We start from the raw sequence: 16,469 nt of genomic DNA on the forward strand, positions 1-16,469 counted from the left end.
CGATAAGATCCTTTGCTGCCTCAAAAGTCTTCAGTGTTGAAAGCGCCAGGAAGTCTCCCACTGGGCTGGAGTCCCTGACAGAGCTTCGTCTCTTGCCTGACTCAAGACACGTGGGCTTGGCGCCTCATGGTGCCACGTTCCCCAATTGAGGGGGCACAGAGAGCCTGCCCTGCTAGACCTCCTCTTCTTCTGGGGCACTGGGGACTGAGGCGGTGCTGAGATTTGCCTGGTACCGGGGAGGCACGCAGGAGTCTGAACACTCTGTGTCACCAGTGCTGGGTCCTGAGACGCGACTCCACTTGCACTTGGCCTGGGATTTAAAGGCCTTGTAGATCTTGCAGGCCTTGGACAGGTGAGCCGCGTGCAGGCACTTAAGGCAAGCAGAGTGTGGGTCACCACAGGGCACGTGCTTCTGGCAGCTCCTACAGGCTGGGGACCAGGCACGTCCTGCCGCATGCACAAGCACACGGCTCAAGGACCATACTGGGTCTTCAACTAAACTACTCACGCTGATCAGGCACTTAACCGCTAAAGACAACTGAACACTCGGGGGTGGGGGGCAGAAGGAACTACGGGTGGAGAGCCAGCCGGGCCAATACACTAGCACCACGCTAGGGGGCTCCCCGATGGCTCAATGGACACTGCTAAGAGAAAAGTTTCTGAGGACATGGAATGGACACGGGTAAGGCTGACGTGGAATGGACACAGGTAAGCATGCAGAAAAAGGGTGCTGCAGTCAGGGCTCCTGCTAATTTTTACGTCCATGTGTGGAACAAATTTTGTTATGTGCACCTCGATGGCGCTGTGTGACATCACCTCCATATTCATTCTGCACATGGCCGACCTGTGGTGGGGGAGTGGAGAGAGTCGGAGCGTGAGAGGGGCTCAGGGTTAGAGGGATGAGGGCTCCAGCTGGGAGGTGCAGGTGAGCATGAGGCATCTGGAATGCAGGAGGGGCTCCAGGGCTTGGAATGTGGGCGTGAGCTCAGGGCAGGAGGCTGGGGCAGGCGTAGGGGCCTGACCAGATGTAAGGGCACAGGAAGGGGCTCAGGTTGGGATGTGGGTCCAGGAGGGAGCTAGGATGGTGGAGGGGGCTCTGGGTTGGGTGAACGGATGGGGGTGTGGGGTGCTTACCTGGGGCAGCTGTTTGGGGGGGGCGGGTCGAGGGACATGTGACTCCAGCTGCCCTATGCTTACATGCAGACACCACCCCTGCAGCTCCCATTGGCCATGATTCTCAGCCAATGGCAGCTGCAAGACCCAGCTCCTCAGTGCTCACTGTGGTGTGGCTCCAGCCATGGGGGGAAGAAGGGTTGGCCTGGAACATAAGGCCTTTCCAGCTGCAGTTCTGGGCCCCGGACTAAGCATCGGGGCCTCAGCATCCCTTAGCTGAGCATCAGGGGCTGCAGGCCCTACAGCTCCTGTCTTCATCAGGTCCTGTTGGGGCTGGAGGAGTGTGCCTGTCCCCTGCTGCAGCAGCTCCAAGACCCTCTACATTGGCCCCTGGCTAACTGGTCACTGCAGCCTCAATCCTGACTGAAGTCCAAAGAAGCCCCAAGCTGTGCTACCAAGCGCCGCTCCTCCTGCGAAGGGGCTGCCGCTCCACTCCAGCGCACTGTGACAGATCCCAGCCACGAGCCCCCCATGGCTGCAGAGAAACTCCTTCCCTGGTTACACAGGTTACCAGCCAGGACCAAAAAAGCACCTCAGAACACCAGACCTCCCCCGGCATCGAGTTCTTCCAGCCCCTAGGGCTGAACTCCTCCATGTGGGAGCTGAGGGGTGCGTGCTCTGGGGCCAGGAGCAGAGAAGGGTGGGGGAGATGGGTACATGCCACTAGACATGCAGAGATTCACACTAAAATTAATGTTGAACGTAAGTACTGAAGTGAGGGCTTCTGTGGGCAACCGTCAGCCCCTCACACAGGGAGTGAAACAACAGAGCCACCGGGCCCCTACAGAATCTCAAAAGGTGCCTGAGTTTTCAGAGCCTTCCCTTCCCAGGGCAGCAAGGTGCAGACAGGGGGAGGGGAATGTGGCCTACGACTTCACCAATGAACTGGAACCAGCTCCCTCCTGGAAACACTGATCCTTGTGTTCCAGAAGAGGTGAATTAGTGCTGCTTGACATCCACAATAAGGAACGTAGTTCTACCATTTTCTTAAAACCAGAGTAGTGCATATCAACACTGAACCACTAGAATGGTACCATTGTAACTATTCATACGCGATCAGAGAGCCAGTAAAGGACCACTAGGACATACTGATACCTATGCGGGGCTGAAATTGACATGCAGGATTACAAAAACACAGCAAGCAGCATGTGTATAATCCCCAGTGTGGCTGTGCACAACATAGGCCGATTACGTATGTTTTTGTGGGCTGGATCTTAAACATGTTATACTACCCTAGTAATAGTCAGCAGACATCAAAAGTCTTTATTGGCTGTGATTACGTCGCTCATAAGCAAACAAGATTTGTGAAAATCAAGTAAACACCTGGAAAAAATAGATTTTACTTGAAACTTAAAGTCTAATAAAAGAGGCCAGTTAATGTACACAACTACTAGAATTAACTAATATTCTCACCAGCCAGGAGACTATAGAGGTACTCATTGTCCAACATCCATAATGTGACGGTACACAGAAGTGATCTTTGCAAACAACTTCCTCGCTTGCACACCTCTACTTTTAACTAATAGCAATCTTACATACAGACTAGGCAGTGAATGAGTACGCTCAACAAAACTGTCAAAGTTCAGAAATAAACTTTTATTGCAAAAGAAGCAGGGTATATTAACCTACAAGCTAGAGAGTATTAAACCCACAACTAATACAGGTTATAAACTTACAAGCTATTTAATCTGATTCAAAGGAAAACAAAACCTCATGAATTATTAACCTGCAGATAGATTAATTAAAAGTAAAGAAAAACATAACAGTAATTATTGACCTTCACATTTCTGTTTTTACTCACTCTAGATAGGAACTGCTGGGGACATTTCACCTTCTTCTGTGAAACAGCATTGTCATGTTTTCCACAACAGCACGAGTACTGATTATAATGAACAGGCAAACTCCACGTAACTAAGAGAAGCGAGTGTCATTCCAGCCTTTTCATTTCTGATCACTCTGTGGGGGACAGTGCTTAATTTGGGAAAAACTTATGGAGGACAAGCAGTATCAAAGCCAGTGCAAAAACACAGTTGCAGTAGTTTGTCTGCCTCATACCTCTAGAAGCAGAGAAGAGACTCTAGGTCAGGCATGTCCAACCCGCAGCCCGTGGGCCACATGCAGCCTTGGACAGCTAGTAATGCAGCCCCACAAGATCGTAAACTTTTAACATTATTATGTGATTTATATACATTAACTATATTATATATTTTATATGCAGCCCAAGACCATTCCTCTTCACTCAATGTGGCTCAGGCAAGCCAAAAGGTTGGACACCCATGCTCTAGGTGGTGGTGTGAGCACAAAGCAGCACTGAGAAAGTTTTGCAGGAAAACGACTGCAGAATTCACTACAAGCCTTTCATAACAAGCTGCAAAATAACATGCGCAGTGTTTTATACACAGTGGCCAAGCCTGCATTTTCACAAGTGAAGTGATTAAATGCTAATGAAATGTGGCAGGCACTAACTGCTCTCTCCAACATGAATATATAAAAAAAAAATCAAGGCAGTTTAAAGGTGGCCCTGGGCCACTCCCACCTCTGCTGCTTTCTGTCAATGTAAAGCAGCCTACTTGTGTAGCCCAGGCCTATAAATCGGTTGCTAATCACCCATCAAGGCACACAAAGTAAATTCACAAACAAGACACGTTTAATACAGCGAACAGTGCCACACTCCTGCACATAGCTAACTGGCAACCTGGCAGGTCCCCAGAAGGGACCGTCAAATCCCATAATTTAGATTAAGCCGTTTCAGAGAGCGCTTGCTCTTAGCTTGGGAAGAAAACAAATTATGCAACAAAGCTCCAGAGCGCTATTTTCGCTCTCTCTGAAGTACTTTTCCTTGGCCTTGTTAGCAGTAAGCCTGAGCCGCATGCACATTTACGGCAGTTACCTCAAGGCAAAGCCATGTTACAGATAGATATTAATCTCTAAGCTAGGTCCCTTAGTGCTGCTATTTGGAGAGAACTGCTATCACACTGACCTGTTTTAAAGTTCCCAACTCGTTTGGGCATCTGCTCTCCCTCAGGCCACAAAAGCAGACAAGTCTGGCTACTTTTTGTTTGTTTAATAAATAAACTCCTTTAAGCTATTGTTCCCCATAGAGTTGATACAAGGTTTTTAAGAATTGTGCCTATAGTAAAAATGGTCATTTGGCCAATGCCAATCTTAGTAATTTCTCCCACACAATATGCAAAATAGTCATTTGTCGATCTCACATGAAAGTCAGCTGCTGAGCGTCTTCAGTTGTGCAGCTCCACGCTGGATACCTTACGAGCTAATGACATGGCCTGACCAGGTCTCGTGTTTTGTTCCAGGAGCTAGATGGGTAATGACCACGTCTACAGCCTGTAGCTTCTCGTTCTTGGGTGGAATCGAGCACACCTTGTAGGTGACTTCATCGCCGGCCACTGGAACATATTCTCCTTCAATGCTGTGAAGAGGAGAAAGAGATGAGGAGGACAGCTGGCAATGGAGGAATAAGCAGTTGCACTGCCTCCCCTATTGCTCTGCAGTGTTGTCCACTCATCACGCAGCAGCAGCAGCCTGCACTTTTCTTTCATGCTAAACACCTACCTATGGATGCCCAGGGCACAGCAGGCCCCTAGAACATAAGGGCCACACTAGGACAGACCAAAGGTCCATCCAGCCCAGTATCCTGTCTTCTGACACTGGCCAACATCCGATGCCCCAGAGCAGGGGTCTGCAACCAAAACAGCGAGGAGCCATTTTTTCAAATAGGGTTAAAAATCAACACGCCAAGAGCCGCAATGCATGCGAATGAGACAGCCCTTAATATGTAATGTCACACTGTACTGTCATAACCCATGCTTTAAGGACAGCGCACGCACACTGACTTGTACCAGTCAGTTATTTTGAAGTTACTTTCACCCCTGGACTAGAGAGCAAATGAAAAGGAAGAAAATTACAACTACCCCCAGCTCCCCTGCTGCTCTAAGCTGATTGTCCCCTCTCCCCTCTTCCAGAGCCAGGCACCCCCAGGTCACGCCCCCCTCCCGCTTTAAGCCAATGCCCCTCCTCTCCCTCCTGCTATATTCCAATGCCGGGACTCCCCGGAGCTACCACCACCATTGCCACAAGCTTCTGCCTCGAAGGGCTGGGGTGGAGGCGTGACCTGGGGGGGTGCACCGCGCTCCCATGGCTCCCAGCACTTTATTGCTCAGAGTTGTGTGCGGCTCAGATGCACCTACCCTGCTGCCCGCCCCCCAACTTGTTTCATGTCCCAGGGTCGCCAACCTGCTGCTGAAGCAGGGAGCCCGCTTGAGGCATCTCTGTGGCCAAGTGCTACCCGGGGGCTCTGGCCAGGGGGTGCAGTAGATAGCCACAGAGGAGTGAGCATCTGGCGCTGCAAATGACTCCTTAAAAAGCTGCAGGTTGACAATCACAACCCCAGAGGGAGTGAACAGAACAGGGAGTCACTGAGTGATCCCTCCTCTTTCACCTGTTCTCAGCCTCTGGCAAACAGATGCTGGGACGCCACTGATGGGCCTAACCTATGTGAATTTATCTAGCTCTTTTCTGAACCCTGTTAAAACCTTGGTCTTCACAGCCTCCGCTGGCCGACTGTGCGCTGGGTGAAGAAGAACCTCCTTGTTTGACTTAAACGTCCCACCCTTCATTTCATTTCACTGGGTGACCCCTAGTGCTTTTGTTAAGAGAACAAGTACGCTCATCCCTCGCTCTACGAGCACACCTGCTTCCCCACTTTGTGCTCACAGGCAAAAACTCGTAAGAGGGACACTAAATTCCCATTAAAATATACGTAAAAGTCTCTGACTGGTTCCAAGAGCTGGGCAAAGGAGCGGCCACAGGTGGCGCTGCTTTTGAAAGGTAAGTGAACCTTGGGTTGGGGGTTGGAGGGTTAAAGGCTGGGGACAGTTTGGGGCCATGATTGGGAGGGAGGGTTAAAACCTGGTGGCCGGTTGGGTCTGTGGGATGGGTGGAGGGGGTTCAGACTGCCGAAGGCTGGGTGTGTGGTCCGGCGGTGTCGGGCGGGTGTGCGTGTGTGCACGTGTGAGAGGCTGGCAGGGAGGGGAGGTGGGGGTCAGGCTGCCGCTGAGCGGGGGGAGGGCAGGTGGATCGGGCTGCCACAGAGGGGCATGGGTCAAACTGCTGTGGGTTGGGGCCGCATGGCTGGCGGGGGGGTCAGACTAGGGCAGGCTGGAGCCGGGGGAGAAGATTAACGAGGGAATTCACTTGTGGAGTGAACACAGGTAAGTACATGTCCCTCGTGTACTCGTTAGTACTCGTTTAACGAGGGAGGAGCGTAAATAACTTTTCCATGTTAACCTGCTGCTGTTTACGCTCTTTCTGGCAGTGCTCTGCTGCACCCCGCTCAAACTGGGGCTCCAGCTTCAGGACTCCATTTCCTGCTGTGCTTCTGCCAGGGGGCCCACAGGAGTCGATGCCCCTTGGCGACTGGCTCCTCTTGGGGAGCCACACAAGCAGCAGATGTTTTGCCACCTCACAGGGTGTCCAGCTCACAGCAGGGCAGCACTTATTCGTCAGCTGGAACGCAGGACAGGGGGCTCTTCAGCGTCAAGGGGGAAAGCAGGGCTTACACTGAGGTCCATGTTAGCACCCCGTACTCATGGGGCCTCGTCGGCACTGGGCAGCCAGGTTCTCAGTGCAGTGAGCTGGCCGGCCCTCCCTTTCCTGGGTTCAAACTGCAGTCGTGCTGGTCAGCGGCTGCTCATTGAAAGTTAATAGCTGGTCGCTGGCCTCCACTGTAGCCCCAAGAGCTATACTGACAAGTTGTGAACATTCACACCAATATTACAGCGACCTACCGCCTATGTGATTCACTGCCCTGCCCCAGGAAAGAAATTAACCCTACCAAGGTGAGAAACTGAGTCACAGCTGTCTGTCCACAAATACAGCTACTTCCCTCCACCTTCTCCCCACCTCAGCTTCCAAGGCACCATTTTTTGCAGAGGTGCCAGTCAGAGGGTCATGAGATCCTGAGAGGAAAGACATACGAAAGGTCTAATCCCAAACCAGATGAATCAATGCCTCCGTCATAATTGGACAGTCAGTCCATGACATCCCTAGAAGCTGCAATTAAAGGTTGCCTAACTCAAACGTGTACTTCTTACCTTAACTTGTGTGGCTTGTTTTAAGCACCATCTCAACTCCTGGATCTAGGGAGAATTCCCACATCCCTGTGATGATACTTACAACCGTAATGCCCATTTTGTCTGTGGAATAGACTGAACGCTGGCAGGAGTGCACAGGAAAGACTCGACTCTTCAGAGTGCTTTCTGCAACAGCCTCGAGTTTTGCAAAAAAAATTCTAAAGCTGAGCCCCGTGGGGCAATCAATCTTCAATGGCCACTAACACAACACCTGCCCTTTACCTTCGAGCTCTGAAGAACAGTCGTGTTAAGCTGAGCACACAGGCTCTCAGAGCACATGCATGCCAGCTGCACAGCCAGCTCATCAACTGGTGTATGCAACTGTAACAGTATAACCAATATGGTTTCTATAGCCGAGAGCTTGTCTGCAGCCAGACTGAAGAGCAGCAGCCATCCACTGTGAAGCTACAAGTCGCATATTCACATTCCATCTACATTCCAGCACAATAGTAGCAATATCAGGCTTTTAAGACGACGACCACATCCTAGTGCCACCCACTGTGAAACAGCTCACAAGATGGGTAAAGAAAACTTAACAGCATTTCATCTGGCAGGCAACGACTTATCAATGGCTGAGGTGGCACCACCATTCTCTGATGATTGTCTTCACTTTTCTACTGTTTTCTGTATATTCTCTGGCTGATTTGTAATTGCCCCTGTCTGCTGTATAATTAATTTTGTTAGATGTAAATCAGTTAAGCTGGTGGGTTATGATTGGTGAGGTAATTCTGTTATCATGGGCTATTATCGGTTAGTAAAACTGTGCTAAAATAATTGGTCAAAGTATAGCCAAGCAGGACTCAAGTTTCACTCCCTAAAAACTGGGGTCCAACAAGAAAAAGAGGGAGGAACAGAATATCAAAGGGGAGAAGGAGGAAGAGAATATCAAGGAGAGAAGAACAGAGCATCCAACAGGTGGGCAGAAGGAATACCTAAAGGACTCAGCCCCTAGGCCCCCCTAGGCCCTGAGGTGCAGCAACCAGCATCCAGAGAGTGACTTTGTCTGTCCCAACAGTGGAAGTCTGCCTGCCTGCCTTATCAGGACAGGTGAGCATGATACTGTGGGCTTAGCATGTGTTCTGCTTTGTTGGTAATTGTAAATAAATAGAGAATAAGAATATTACTGTGTAAGGCTTTTCAGTGGCACAGATCCTGCCTACCCGCAGGGAATTATACCCTGAGCCCTAGGAATTGGGTAAGGGTGGGAGTTTAAATTAACGGGGTCACGCCTTGAGCCCTATGGATTGGGTAAAGGTGTGTATGTCCCCGAATGTGGAAGGGATAAGGAATTTGTGCAGGTAACACAACCCAAGCCAAACCCCCCTGAAAAGAATGCATCTCCCACGTGCTCTGATGGCCCAGTATCAGGGCCAGGCCTACAGAGTGGTAAAGATGGAACGTGGAGATCTCTCTCGCTCACAGAACTCGAGATCACTGAGCCCAGGTCCTGCTGTGAGTGCAGGAGACTCTCTCCATCCCTCACTGATTTTTTTCTTTCTAATCTATTTGCCCCAGATCCCTCAGGGGCTCCCTTGAGGGCTGAACTCACAGCCCTGGGTTTACCAGGCCAGTGCTCAAACCACCGAGCTACCCCTCCCTGCTAGGTGACTGACCCTCCTCACTTTCACTGACTGCTCTAACTGTTGTGGGACCATCTCTCTCCTGTCCCCCCGAGCTGCCTGCCACTAACAATGCCAGCCTAGCAGGCAGCTGGGCTTTGCCCTTTGAAGGCTGTGAGGGCCAGGCGATGAATGTTTTCACAGCCAACTCTCAGCCGCACCTTTTCCAAACGTGTCTGTTGAAAACCAACAGCCACCGAGCAGCACGTCTTTCCCACAGGATCCCACTGCAGCCGGAGCAGCCGCAGCAGAGTCCAGCAGCGAGCAATGGGAACGGACCCTGAAGGCAGAAAAAGCTTTCCCAGGGGATCTCAGTAAATGCTTCCACAGTGATGTAATACCAGCTCCATTGCATTCACCCCCTCCCCCAACGTACACACACACGCTGAGCTAACGCCCCCACCCCCTCCACGGTTCCAGCCTGCTCCATCAGCTCCCCGCTGCATCAGGCTCTGGAGCAGAGCCGCAGTGCCCCGGCCCAGGGACCCTGGCCAATCTGGGGGCCCCACAGCAGCACGGGAACCTGGAGAGAAGTGGGGAAGCCACTAATGCTAGAAATGGGGTGCTGCCCCCTGCTCCTCCTTCCCTTGCCCCCACTCCCCAGGTCAGAAGCAGGAGCTGAGCCTTGGTAAGGGCGGCCCATGGAGCCTGAGGGAGCCCTGGATACTCCACCTGCCCTTGATGGGGGAGGACCCAAAGAGGAGCCCCCTCCCCAGCAGCCCATGTCCCCACCTTCCCCACAGCACGCCAGCCAGGGCAGGCGGAGAGCCCCTGTGTGGCTCTAGGGCTGGCCTGAGCAGTGAGCCACCTAAGCAACCTCCCCAGGACCAGGGAGGACCGGGGAGGGGGAGGGAGGGATAAGGTGCCTCCATGAGGCAGTACAGAGCGGGCTGGCAGGAGAGTGGCGCAATGTCACGGGTGTGACAGGTTTCAGGTGGGCTGCAGGTTTTTCCCTCAGGAGGGGACAATGGTGATGTGACCCCAGGGGGACAGGCAGCAATGCCAGGTCAGGCTCCCGAGGTGGGCCCAAGGGAAGAGGGCAGGGGATGTGGCGCAGCCCGAAGTAAGGGTAACAATACACCAGGGCTGCTACTCAGTTCTCAGCTGCTGCCTTCAAAGTAAGGCAGTTGCGACGCTCCAGGGGCCCAGCCAGTGCTTAGGTTGTGCCAGGGCAGGAAGCCTGAGGAGGGCCACTGGAGATTGGGAGTGGGGAGTCTGTGAGCACCCACAAGGACAGGAGAGGTGCCATGCCCACAAGGATCGGGAGTGCCAAAAGAGAAGTTACTCACCGTAGTAACGGTGGTTCTTCGAGATGTGTCCCCGTGGGTGCTCCACAATAGGTGACGGGCTTGCCCAGCGCCGCAGATCGGATCTTCCAAGCAGTTTCTGCCGGACGGCGCATGCGCCGGCGCGCGCCGCTCCCTTGCGCGCTCCTGGCCATGTGCGCGATCCGGTCCCCGCCAGTTCCTCGACCAACCGCCTCGGGTGCCCCTGCAAAACACTAACAGAGATCCGAAGCGGGGAGGATGGGCGGGAAGTGGAGCACCCACGGGGACACATCTCGAAGAACCACCGTTACTACGGTGAGTAACTTCTCTTTCTTCTTCGAGTGTCCCCGTGGGTGCTCCACAATAGGTGACTACCCAGCAGTAACCCAAGATAGGAGGTGGGTAATCGGATTATGTGCAGCTTGTCCCCGAGAGGACCGCTGCAGAGAGACGGGTATCCTCTTGGAATACCCTGTAAAGGGCGTAATGTTTGGCGAAGGTGTCGTAGGATGACCAGGTCGCCGCTCTGCAAATGTCTTTTAACGCAACGCCCTTGAAAAAGGCTGTTGATGCTGCCACCGCCCTGGTGGAATGAGCCCTGGGAGTGGCCGATAAAGGAGTCTTTCTGAGCTCGTAGCACATTTTTATGCAGGATACAATGTGCTTTGAGATTCTCTGCGATGAGAGACCTTCTCCTTTCGATTTGGGAGCGAGGGAGACTAGGAGTCTATCCGTTTTCCGGAAGGACTTGGTCCTGTCTACGTAGAAGGCTAGCGCCCTCCTCACGTCCAGGTGGTGTAGGTGCGCCTCTTCGTTGGAGTTATGAGGCTTTGGATAAAATGAGGGTAGAACAATAGGTTCGTTGATGTGAAACTCGGAGGAAACTTTGGGAACAAAGGCTGGATGCAGCCGTATGGTTACCGCCTCCTTGGAAAAAACAGTGCAGGGTGGCGTTGCCATGACTGCCGCGAGCTCGCTCACCCTACGAGCTGACGTAATTGCAAGAAGAAAGGTCGTCTTTATTGTAAGGAGGCGGAGGGGAACCGTGGCCAAGGGCTCGAACGGTGGTCCCGTGAGTGTGGTAAGCACCAGGTCCAAGTTCCACAAAGGTGGAATCGGTTTCCGAGGGGGGTAGAGGTTTACCAACCCTTTGAGGAACCTGGTAACCATAGGGTGGGCGAACACCGTGTGCCCTTCCTCCTCATGTCTGAACGCCGAGATGGCGGCGAGGTGGACCTTTAACGAGGATAGCGAGAGTCCTCCTCTCTTGAGGTCCAGTAAATACTGTAGAATGGTAGGTATAGGCACCGAAAGGGGGGCCAGTTGTTTGGTAGAACACCAGGCCGTAAAGCGAGTCCATTTTTGTTTGTAGGCCTTCCTAGTGGAAGTCCTCCTGCTACTTTCTAGGACTTGCTGTACTTCCACTGTGCATATGCTCTCTAGGGAGCTGAGCCATGGATTAGCCACGCTTGCAGTCGCAGGCTTTGGGGGTGCGGATGCACTATGGACCCCTGGGCTTGCGTGAGCAGATCCGGCGCCACCGGAAGAGGCATCGGTGGACGGTCCGACATGCGCAGGAGTAGGGGGAACCATTGTTGGCGATCCCACGTTGGGACTATCAGGATCATCCGGGCCCTTTCCCTCCTGGCTTTTTGCAAAACTTTGTGGATCAGCACTGTGGGAGGAAACGCGTAAAGCAGGGGGCCCCCCCACTGGATCGCGAACGCGTCCCCCAGGGACCCCCAGCCCAGTCCTGCTCTGGAGCAGAACCGTGGGCACTGCTTGTTGTGCTGAGTGGCAAACAGATCCATTTGGGGAAACCCCCATACGTGGAAAATCGGCCGTAGCAGATCGGGACGGATCTGCCACTCGTGTGTGAGCGCAAAACGCCTGCTCAGCTGGTCTGCCTTCACGTTGTGCGCACCTGGCAAGTATGAGGCTTTCAAGAGTATATCGTGGGCGATGCACCAGTTCCATAAGCGGATTGCTTCCGCGCATAAGGCACGGGATCGAGCTCCTCCTTGCCTGTTTATATAAAACATGGTGGAGGTATTGTCTGTACTGATCCCGACAACTTTGCCTTGTATGTGGTCTCGAAAGTGTTTGCAGGCGTTGAACACTGCTCTGAGCTCCAGTACATTGATGTGTAGTGACTGTTCCGTGGGTGACCACAGTCCTTGAGTCACCTCTTCGCCCATGTGCGCTCCCCACCCTATGAGGGAGGCATCTGTGGTGAGGAAAACCGAGATTTGCGGCTGATGGAAGGGTACCCCTGTTAGCAGGTTCCTGGGGTTTACCCACCATTGCAGGGATTTGCGCACCCCGGGTGTGCGCGACACCACCCTGTGAACGGTGTGTACTGCCGGTTTGTATACACTGGCCAGCCAGTGCTGCATGCTGCGCATGTGCAACCTGGCGTTTTGTACCACAAACGTCGCCGCTGCCATGTGGCCCAGCAGCTGCAAGCACGTCAAGACCGGCACCGTAGGGCTGAAGGTGATGACTTGCACGAGGGAACCGATGGCTCGAAAGCGAGCCTCTGGTAGGTATACTCTGGCCGTGATCGAGTTTATGCGAGCCCCTATGAACTCTATGTCCTGTGTGGGGTCTATTTTTGATTTTGCCAGATTGATAACCAGGCCAAGTGAGGAGAACGTGTCTGCTGTGACGCGTATCATGCGGAGAACCTCCCCCTTCGAGGCCCCTTTGAGCAGGCAGTCGTCCAGATACGGGAAAAATAAATACCCCCTGTCTGTGCAGGTAGGCTGACACCACTGCCAAGGTCTTGGTGAAGACTCTGGGGGCCGAGGAGAGGCCAAACGGTAGGACTTTGTATTGGAAGTGTTCGTTGCCTACCATGAAACGGAGAAATCGCCGGTGAGCCGGATGGATGGTTATGTGGAAGTACGCGTCTTGCAAATCGAGGGCTGCAAACCAATCTCCATCGTCCAGTGCTGTAAGGATGGAGGCAATCGTGATCATCCGAAAACGTTGTTTGCGCAGATACCTGTTGAGGCCGCGAAGGTGTAAGATGGGCCTCCAGCCTCCTGTCTTTTTCTCCGTTAGGAAATACCGGGAGTAAAACCCTTTTCCTTGCAGTTGCTCCGGCACCCTTTCCACCGCCCCTATGAGCACGAGATGGGGGCCACCTCCTGCCTGAGCCTGGCTACATGGGAGGCCTCCTGGAGGTGGGGCTTGGGCGGAGGTCGCGATGGTGGGAGCGACTGGAAGGGGATGGCGTACCCCATGGCTATGATCTCCAGCACCCATTTGTCTGTGGTGATCCTTTGCCACTGGTCGTAGAATGGTCGGAGGCGATGGTGAAATAGCCGCTTCGGATGACCTTGTGCGATGGTAGTGATGGCGCAGCCCTGGATCTGTATGTCAAACTTGTGGCCTGTGGCCCCGCCCCGAGGACGCACGGCCCTGTTGTGAGCGTCGCCTGGGAGTTCTGTACTGCTAGTGCTGCTGATGCCGCCCTTGCTCGTAACCCCTGTGATACTGGGGGCGCTGTTGCTGGTACTGGTACCGCCTTTGCTGAGGGTAGTACCTTTTCTTTGTGTATGGAGGGGTGTAAATCCCCAGGGTCCTGAGTGTGGCTCTTGAATCTTTACTGGAATGAAGGACCGAGTCAGTTGATTCAGCAAACAGCTTCTGCGAGTCGAAGGGAAGGTCAACTATCTGCCTGCAGATCTCTCGGTATACCCGAGGTCTGGAGCCAGGACTCTCGTCGCATCACCACTGCAGTTGCTGTGGAACGTGCTGCTGTGTCCGCAACGTCCAAAGCAATCTGAACTCCCATCCTCGCAGCCGCACAGCCTTCTTGCACTATGGCCTTGAGGACCGGCTATTTGTCCTCTGGAAGCGAGTCCATGAGGGAGGTTAACCTAGAATAGTTGTCAAAATTATGGTTCGCCAAGTGCGCTGCGTAATTTGCCATTCGCAACGTTAAAGTAGAGGAGGAGTAGACCTTTCTGCCGAACAGCTCTAGCTTCTTGGCATCTTTGTCCGTTCCCCCTGTTTTAAATTGAGATGTTTTTGATCTTTGTTGCGAGGACTCCACCACCAAGGAGTTTGGCTGTGGGTGGCTAAACAGGAACTCCATGCCTTTCGCCGGCACGAAGTATTTCTTATCCGCTCTCTTTTGGACCGGCGGAATAGTTGCAGGGGTCTGCCATATGGTAGTGGTCGACTCTAAGATCGCTTCATCAAGCGGTATTGCTACTCTGGAGGAGGCCGGAGGTCTCAAATTTTTGAGGAGCTTATGGTGTTTCTCTTGCACCTCTGCTGTCTGGATGCCTTGCGTGAAGGCCACCCTCTTAAACAGCTCCTGAAACTGTTTGAGATCGTCCGTAGGATGGACGTCCCCCAGGGCCATGGCCTCGTCCGGGGAGGAGAGTCAGGAACCGCTGGGGTACGTCTCTCTGGACCCTTCCGGTTCCTGCTGGTGCTGGTACACCCTCTCGCTGGAGGTTTGCGAGGGAAAAATCTCGGGGTTCCATGACCAGTCCCCCCTGAGATGCTTGAGTCTCTGTCCCCGATCGCGATTGCCCTCGGGGGTACGAGGTAGTGTGTGGGGATCTTTCCCTAGTAGATTGCCGATGGTGTCCGTGCCCCGCGTGGTAGGGACGACCATGGCAGTATAGGCACTGTTCCTGGGAAGGTGACCTCGACCATTCCCTTGGTGCGTACCCTCTGCGTCTGGGGGAGGGAGATCGTCGAGACACTGGAGAGAGCGATTTAGCATAATAGTCCAGCGGTTCAAATCCCAGGAAGGGTGAAGGAGGTGCCAGCCATGGTGAGGCTGGCTGTAAAAATGGAGAAGGCGGCTCCGGGTAGGCTAGGGGGGACCCCTGCCTTCTGGTTGGAGTCTGCAACATAAGCGGAGGGCTGTGAGAAAGCAGCTCCACAGCCCTGTCCGGAGAGGGGCTGCAGTGCCTCCTCTTGTGAGCAGCCTTCCCCCTCCCTGGAGGAGGTAACTCCGCCCCCTGATGGGCAGGGGATCCCGGCCCCGTCGGCACCGTGCTAGGCACGCTCGAAGGCGGTGCCGCACATGCGGTGTCCTTCTGCGCCTGCAGGCTACGTGCCTGCGCGCCCTGCACCGCCGGTTCCCTGGGGGTTGGTGCCGCTGTCTGCGGTGCCGCCAGTACCGGCGTTTGCTTAGCCGCCGCCCTGCCTGCGGTGCAGGGCGGCTGGCTGATTATCGGAGGCTGAGCCGTTTCCACGTGGCTCTCCGTGCCGCCGCCGATCAGCTGTTGCTGCGGCTGGGGGCTGCTTGCTCCTCCCGTCCCGCTCACTGTTGCTGCCGGCAGGGATCGGGCTGGGGAGACTTTCCTCCGTTTTTGCGCTGATGGAGTGAGGGAGGCAGCTTTCCTTTTATGGGCCCCGGAGGGTCCCTCCTGCTGCAGCCGCTCCGGCACGTCTGGCTGGAGGGCCTTGTCAAGAAGCAGCATTTTGATCCGCATCTCCCTGTCCCTCCGTGCTCTGGTTGTTAATTTAGCGCAGAAGGCGCATTTCTGTGCCACATGGGACTCCCCCAGGCACCTTATGCATAGACTGTGCCCATCGGACACTGGCATCGCCTCTCGGCAGGACTCACATTTTTTAAAGCCTGAAGAGGACATTGTTGGTGAGTCTTTGAGTTTTTAAGTGGGTACTTAGCACCTTCTTTGTGCTGTTTTCACCCGTCCGAAGGCCTGCCTCAGCAGGGGGGCTGATGGCCGTAGCTCCTGGCCTCCGGCGCTTGTTACTGGGACTGGGCTGAGCTGTCCCTCTCGTAGCTTGTTTGTTGTTGGTTTTTTTTTTTACAAAATAACAACCGGCTAACTTATAGTAGCCTAAGTAACTGAAAAACTTCAAAGAAAAAAACAGATAAAGTCGATGAATACGCTATTTGGCCTTAGCCTAGTCGGATTCCGTCTGCAGCCGACGGCGGTTAAGAGGAACTGGCGGGGACCGGATCGCGCACATGGCCAGGAGCGCGCAAGGGAGCGGCGCGCGCCGGCGCATGCGCGGTCCGGCAGAAACTGCTTGGAAGATCCGATCTGCGGCGCCAGGCAAGCCCGTCACCTATTGTGGAGCACCCACGGGGACACTCGAAGAAGAAATACAAGTTCTCCCGGCATGGCACTTTCCCAGCCAGTGCTTCCCATGGCCCTTCCCAGCTCTGGCCTGGGCCCCCGGCCCCAGTAAATCTTAATTTGGCCCTGCTCGCACTAACCTTCTGACCATCAGACTTCACTTTACCCAGCTCCTGC

At 53.8% G+C, this 16,469-nt stretch overlaps 1 protein-coding gene across 1 annotated transcript in view; it reads right to left on the reverse strand.

Moving 5' to 3' along the window:
• Positions 1–2,748: 2,748 nt before the first annotated feature.
• Positions 2,749–16,469, reverse strand: part of CARHSP1 (calcium regulated heat stable protein 1) — a 75,201-nt gene continuing 61,480 nt past the window's right edge. Inside the window, exon 4 of the mRNA XM_075010989.1 lies at positions 2,749–4,603. Coding sequence (XP_074867090.1) covers positions 4,441–4,603 — 163 coding nt within the window. The 3' untranslated portion in view covers positions 2,749–4,440. The remainder of the gene's footprint in view (positions 4,604–16,469) is intronic.

This window comes from Carettochelys insculpta, chromosome 16 (assembly GCF_033958435.1).
Source record: "Carettochelys insculpta isolate YL-2023 chromosome 16, ASM3395843v1, whole genome shotgun sequence".
NCBI classification, from domain to species: domain Eukaryota; kingdom Metazoa; phylum Chordata; order Testudines; family Carettochelyidae; genus Carettochelys; species Carettochelys insculpta.